The sequence below is a fragment of the Ochotona princeps genome, chromosome 7, assembly GCF_030435755.1.
Source record: "Ochotona princeps isolate mOchPri1 chromosome 7, mOchPri1.hap1, whole genome shotgun sequence".
Taxonomy (NCBI): Eukaryota; Metazoa; Chordata; class Mammalia; order Lagomorpha; family Ochotonidae; genus Ochotona; species Ochotona princeps.
This window is the reverse complement of record NC_080838.1, coordinates 57,291,482-57,298,127: the sequence shown is the minus strand read 5'-3', so window position 1 is coordinate 57,298,127 and position 6,646 is coordinate 57,291,482. Positions and strand designations below refer to the sequence as shown.

At 39.5% G+C, this 6,646-nt stretch overlaps 1 protein-coding gene across 2 annotated transcripts; it reads left to right on the top strand.

The window, feature by feature from the left end:
- SPP1 (secreted phosphoprotein 1) lies at positions 1-5,777 on the top strand. Of its 2 annotated transcripts, none has more exons than XM_058666709.1 (7): positions 1-65; positions 1,045-1,112; positions 1,213-1,251; positions 2,544-2,612; positions 2,869-2,910; positions 3,838-4,167; positions 4,983-5,777. In XM_058666709.1, exons 2-7 carry the CDS (start codon positions 1,059-1,061, stop codon positions 5,358-5,360), a joined length of 912 nt encoding a protein of 303 aa, XP_058522692.1. In that variant the 5' UTR covers positions 1-65; positions 1,045-1,058; the 3' UTR covers positions 5,361-5,777. The 2 variants fall into 2 exon arrangements, with proteins under 2 accessions (XP_058522692.1, XP_058522691.1); XM_058666708.1 differs by having other exon boundaries at positions 2,541-2,612.
- Positions 5,778-6,646: the final 869 nt, after the last annotated feature.

Genomic DNA, 6,646 nt, shown 5'->3' with positions numbered 1-6,646 from the left:
AGCATCCTCCAGCACTGCACTCCTCTCACAGCCGCTGCAGCCCCGTCAGCCACACGCCGACCAAGGTAAGCCTGCACCCGGCTCCTAACACACCGCTTTCAGCTGAATTTCTGGGGCAAGCTTGAGCTGTTAGAGTGTAGTTTAAGCTGTGATGCTGTTAAACTGCTGCTGTTGCCTTGTTACTAACAAGCAAGGAAGATACATGACAAGACTGGGAACAAGGTGTTCAGGTATTTACAAGGTTAGCGCAGTGCAGTTTACTGGATCTGCCAAAGACCTGAAGCAGCTGTTTCCAATCGGGAAACAGTAAAATTCTATGTCCCCTCAGAATGATGATAAGGACATCTTTTTAAGTGGCTGGATGATTGTGGAAGCATTAAATGCAGAAGGATCTTTTGTCCTAACGTAAGCCAATAATACTGCCAATTTTTAAAAATCATTACTTGAGCTCATTTTCAAGGGATAAATTCCTTTCTGCATGTTTTACTTCTGAATGTAGCTGTAAAAAGTTTCAACAAGATATCTGTATGTTTTCAGTATGTTTTCTTTTTTATTTCCTACTGCAAGAATAACTTAAATAACTAACTTGAGAGGTAACTTTATTTCAACTAAGTAGCAGCTTCTTAGTTTGGATTTAAGAAGTGCATACTGGAGAAATGGAAACAACACATTTCTTTCATACTTTTCTTTCTCTGCATTTTTCTTCTCTGAAAATTAAATATTCCCACACTAGCTTATTGTTTTAATTAAATTCCTGTTGAGTGCTTTCAGATTTAGCTATTGGGTGGTGGTGATTTAGTCTCTGAAACTCTAAAAAGCTGAATGAAAGGTAGACTTGTAAAATTCTATTCTCCTTTGCCTAATAGTGAAATAGAAAGTGGAAGATGACCAACACAAATTCTAAAGACCATGTTATAAAGAGACAAATGCCTTGAACAGGTAGAATATGTTTCACAGAGCAGGTTTTGCTTGTGTTTAGTTTGTAATAGGGCAGATTTTGTGCATTTTAACCTATGCAGCTATCTTGCCAAATTATCTCTGCAGGAAAAATTGCCGCCATGAGAATTGCCATGATTTCCTTTTGCCTCTTGGGCATGGCCTATGCCCTGCCGGTGAGTAGAGCTGATCCATGGCAATAAATGGTTTGGGTGCTTGGTTGTGCGAGAACACACTCCATTGGTAACCTTTCCTCATTTTTTTTCTGTTTTAAAGATTAAACACTCTGAATCTGGCAGCTCTGAAGAAAAGCAGGTATGCCTCTTTTATTACCCAATGAAATGAGCAATGCATTCATTACAAGGGGTGTGCAAACAACTTTTTGTGTGTGCAATTTGACTTCATGTTCATAATCAATTCTGCACATTTACAACCCTAACTTACCTAGTTTAGGAGTCTAAATCAATCCAAAGCCCACTGTAGATTTAAATAAATAAACATTCTTAAAAGCAAGCTAGGTCTATTTCCACAGATAAAATAGGTAGCTGGGTCATTATCACATGTGAAATGAATTCCATGAAGTGGTGTGACTTTCTTTCCATGAGTCAACCTACTGTTCTAGGAAATGCCACCTAAAGGAAAATATCATCCTTAGCTTCTCTTAGGGAGAGGCTGCTTTTGATATTCACCTCAGATGTTAGTCGGGACTGTTTGTACGACCGTAATCCTCACAATATCGCCTAAGATACTTGTAAGAAGCCCATTGTGAACAGAAGGTCTGTTTGAGCTTTTTGTTTCTATTGTACTCATCAGCTGACTTCAGATCACATTTTTCTAACCAAGCACAAAACCAAGCCCAACTACTATAATTATTTGACTGACACCATGGATGTACCTGCCCCTTCACAATAAGGGAGGCCATGCCAGCCTCACAACAAATGGGCTTTGTTCTGAGGCGCTTGGACAGAAAGGCACACGGAGTTCAATTCCAGACGAATAGAATAGAGGCCCATGTAGAGTGGCTTGGGGTCATGGCCATTAGATTGCTGAATGAAGACATGAAGAGAGGTGAACTGCATGTGTGTGGCAGTGCGTGTGTTTGAGTGTATTGATTTGAGAACACAGGAGTACTCACAATAACAAACCAAGAAAAAAAAGCATTTCAAAATAAGAAAGAATCCATACTGTTGGAGGAAAGAATCAATGCCTTTTAAGCAGAATAAAATGTGGCAAGCATGCATTGGAAAAGGGTGCTATTACTTAGCCCACCCTGGTTGAGTGTCCTGGTTTATGGGATGCAGAAAATAACAAGGCCTGTCTCATAGTGGGAGTTGAGAAGATTCAATGAGTTAATATTTGTAAAGCATGTCGAAGGAATATCTGGCCCGTCAGTACTATTAAGAGTTAAGTAAACAAATTTGCAAGAGAAATAAAATTTAAAAAGGGCTTTTAAGTCTCCAGTTCATTGTGTGAGTGTGTACTATGTCATGCATCAGGAAGCCTACTGAAGCCTGGTGGCTTTTTCAGATGATCTGTTACAGACTTCTATGTTTCCTTTGTTGAGAGTGACAAATATGCAACCTTTTTCTTTACAGCTTTACCAGAAGAGCCCAGATGATCTGGCTGCATGGCTAAGCCCTGACCCATCTCAGAAGCAGAATCTCCTATCAGTAAAGGTATTTTCGGTTTTCTGGAAACTAAACAAGAGACAGCTTCAAAGCAGATCAATGGGATTAGATAAATGGATCATCCCTTCCTCTTGATATGTGCATGCTTAGGACACCAGCTGACCTGTCATGTTGATTGCTTTGTATGGTAAGCCACCAGCAATGTGGCTGAAAATTAAGGCTTGATTTGGATTGCAAAGCATAACTTTTGAATGAAACACTGTGGGTATACAGTATGTACTAATGCATGCCTTTTCTGCTTCAGGATGATGCATCCTCTGAAGAAAAGAGTGACTTCAAACAACAGGTCAGTTCTCATTTTCGGTTCAGGGACCATCACACCCTATAGAGATGAGGGAGGCCATTGCATTTAGTCGAGTGGCTGAGATGCTGGCTAAAACGCCCTTTTCCCTCACTGGAGTGTCTAGGCTCAACACCAGGCTCTAGCTTGTGATGCCAGTTTCCTATCAATGTAGAACATGGGAGGCAGCAACAGTGGCTCAAGTAAATGAGTTCCTGTCACCCATATGAGAGACCTGGATCACAGCTTTGGTTCAGTACAGCCTGGCCATGGAAGGCATTCGAGAAGTGTGAACCAGCAGACGGGAGCTCTCTTTCTCCTCTCTCTCTCTCTCTTAAATAAATAAATGAATAAATTGTATTTTTAACTTATTTTCCTTAGTTGTATTTGACTATGCTGATAAGCAACTTAACAAAGTTAGACAAATGACTCACTATATTTTCTGATTTGAAATGTAATAGATCAAGTGGTTCATACTGAGTTGCAGCTTAAATATATTTGCCTAACATCACCTTCTGATCAGCCCCACTAAAAGAAGTTGGCTATCAGTTTCAGAACATACATTGAAGTATGAATGCTCCAAATTCCTGGGAATTCTCCTAACTATTTATCAGTATCTCTTGCATTGTTGAGTTCAATGAACTAATGTTTAATATGTACAAGAAAAAACATATCAATATGAATGCTATGCTCATATTTATAATAAAAAAATCCATGAAAATAATTTCCATTGAAAAGCAAGAAAAGTACCTGAGAATATTATTTTTATTTCTTCTTGATTAAAAGAGATGATCACTTTTTCCTCTAGAAACCTTAGTGCATTTGCAAAGATTCGGAAACTAAAGAAAGCAAAGACAGCAGATACTGATGCAGCTCAAGGCTTAGGAAAATTAAAAGCCCCTAGACTAATTTTTGCACCAATCTCATGTTTAGACCCTCCCGAGTAAGTTGCAGGAAAGTCATGACCACATGGATGATATCGACGAGGATGAGGACCACAACGACAGCCACAGCTTCATCGACTCCAACGACGCTGACGATGACGATGACGATGACAACCAGGCTGACGACTCCCATCACTCCGATGAGTCCCACCACTCTGATGAGTCTGATGAAGTGGTCACTGACCTTCTCACAGAGAGTCCGGCCACAACAGCTTTCACCGAAGTTGTTCCTACAATAGAAACCTATGACGGCCGAGGTGACAGTGTGGCTTACAGACTGAAGTCAAAGTCGAAGGTGTTGCGCATCTCCACGGCCCAGGTAAATCCTTTAACAAGATGATAGCTATAGCTCGAGCCTAGGAAACCAGAGTCCGCACACACAGCCATTCTTTCATTCAATTTGCAAGCATTTTTTAGTAACCCATCTTGACTGTAGATAGAATACCTTCTTCCATTTGGTGGCTTCTGTTTACATTCATGAAAAGTTATCTTTATTTTGTCTCTCCAACACAATTCAATTTTTTTATACTGGCTCTTAAGCATTGTGCTCACTTTTTTTTGGATCAAAAACAATGTTGGGAAATTATAATTGTTTTCAATACATAATGGTTATGTTCTGAGGTTCATGGCCATTGAGGGATTGTAGCATTCCAAATTACATTCAACCTGTTATCAAAATTTCTGAATTTGACATAACTGGCCATTTACTATTCACTTTTTAACTTTTAATTCCCTTTACTTTGTATAAAACAGGCAGTGAGATCTACTTTATATATTAGACCTATAGATCTATAGATCTATCTATATTTAGACATAGATAGATATAGATATACATAGATAGGAACACATATGTGTGTAATTAAATTTTATTACATATTCAGTTAATTAATTTGAATATTTAATTTCAATAATCAATTCTAATAAATTTAATATCAAATTAAGAATATGACTGATATAAAAAGGCTGAGTAACCTACAAAGTAACATGCTAGTATTGCTTTTTACAGCCACCAAACTTAGACAAATTTTAGTTTAATTTAGTCTAGAAGTTAAAGGGAGTAAAAAAGAAATTAAAATGTATGATTCCATCCCTGGCAAGCCAACTAATTCTCCTTCTGTTTGTGCTGTGATTCAGTTTCTTGGTGCTGCAGAGGATGACCTCAGCTCACACGTGGACAGCCAGGACATGGATGATGCCCGCAAGGCCGTCCTCGTGGCTCAGCACCTGAATGCACCTTTTGACTGGGACAACCATGATGACAGCAAGATGGATGACCATGGCATGGAATCCCAAAGCCATGAGCGGGTCAAACAGTACAAGCGAGACGTCAAGGATGACAGCATGGAGCGGCACTCCTATAGCATTGACAGCCGGGAAAGCTCCAAAGTCAGCCAGGAATCCCACAGCCACGAAGACATGCTGGCCATCGAGCCAAAGAGTACGGAGGAAGATAAACCTGGGAAATCCAGCGTGTCTCAGGAGTTAGATAGTGCTTCTTCTGAAATCAATTAAAAAAGAGAAGGAAAATAGAATTTCTCACCTTGCTTATAGTAAAAAGAAAAAAAAAAGCACAATAGCAAGATGCCAGCCTATTTGAAATGTGATGAATGTGCACGTCAGTCAATCTGGAATAGAGGATCTCTTTAATCAACAGTGCAGCTTATGGTTTTGTGTTAACACCCTCATAAACTAGGAGCTTCAGCATTTTGCCTGTGTTCTCCCCACAGAAGAAATGTAAACTCTCCCCGCGTTTGAATGTTGGTTTCCAGTTTAGAAACAGAAACTTAGGGAGAAGCAGACATACTTTTACACACTTAAGAGAAAATATAACACTTTGTGTCACTATGGTCTTTTGTTTTCCTAATTAGTGTATATTTTGTTGTGATTATTATATTGCTGTGAATAAATCTTTTACCTTGAGTATAATGAGGCTTTGGTGATTCCAAAACTTGGTCAGTTTCTCCCAGTTGTGAATTAATCAGTCTAAGAATTAATCAGTCTAGCAGTCTAAGTCCTCTGAGATGAGCTGTGCAGTCACTGACGGAGCTGTGGGACAGGGATCATGTGGGAATTGATGTTCAGTTAGAATTCCTCTGGACACACAGGGCTCTGGAGGCCACATGACACATATCCAGAAGAAGTGCATTTTTCTAGTCTTGACAAACTAATAGAAAAGTTAATGATAGCCTACACTCAATCAGAAACCAATTTTGTTTCTCATTAATGTGCTCAGTAAGTATTGCTTTCTTGTATTGATGAGACTATGTAAATACAATAACTATCTGTTCACAGATAATTTAAGAAATATATTCACAGCCCTTTATAACAGGAAAATGTTTAAATTTCTTTAAAAAAAAAAAGATTCATTTCATTTCTATTGGAAAGGCAGATTTACAGAGAAAAGGAGAGGCAGATTTTCCTTTCCCTGGTTCATTCCCCAAATAGTCACAAAGGGCAAAGCTGAGCTAATCCAAAGCTTCCTCTGGGTCTCCCACGTGGGTGCAGGGTCCCAAGGACTAGGACCATCCTCCACTGCTTTCCCAGGCCGTAAGCAGGGAGCTGGATGGGAAGTGGAGCATCCGGATCACAAACCAGAGCCCAGATGGATGCCGGCTCTTGGAGTTAGAAGATTAGCCTCTTGAGCCATGATGCCAGCCCCTAAATTTCTTTTTTTAAAAAGATTTACGAAGTTATGTATGTATGTACGAATTCATTTATTTGAAAGGTGGAATCACAGAGATAGGCATAGAGAGAACTCTTCCAACCACCAATTCACTCCCCAAATGACCACACCAGCT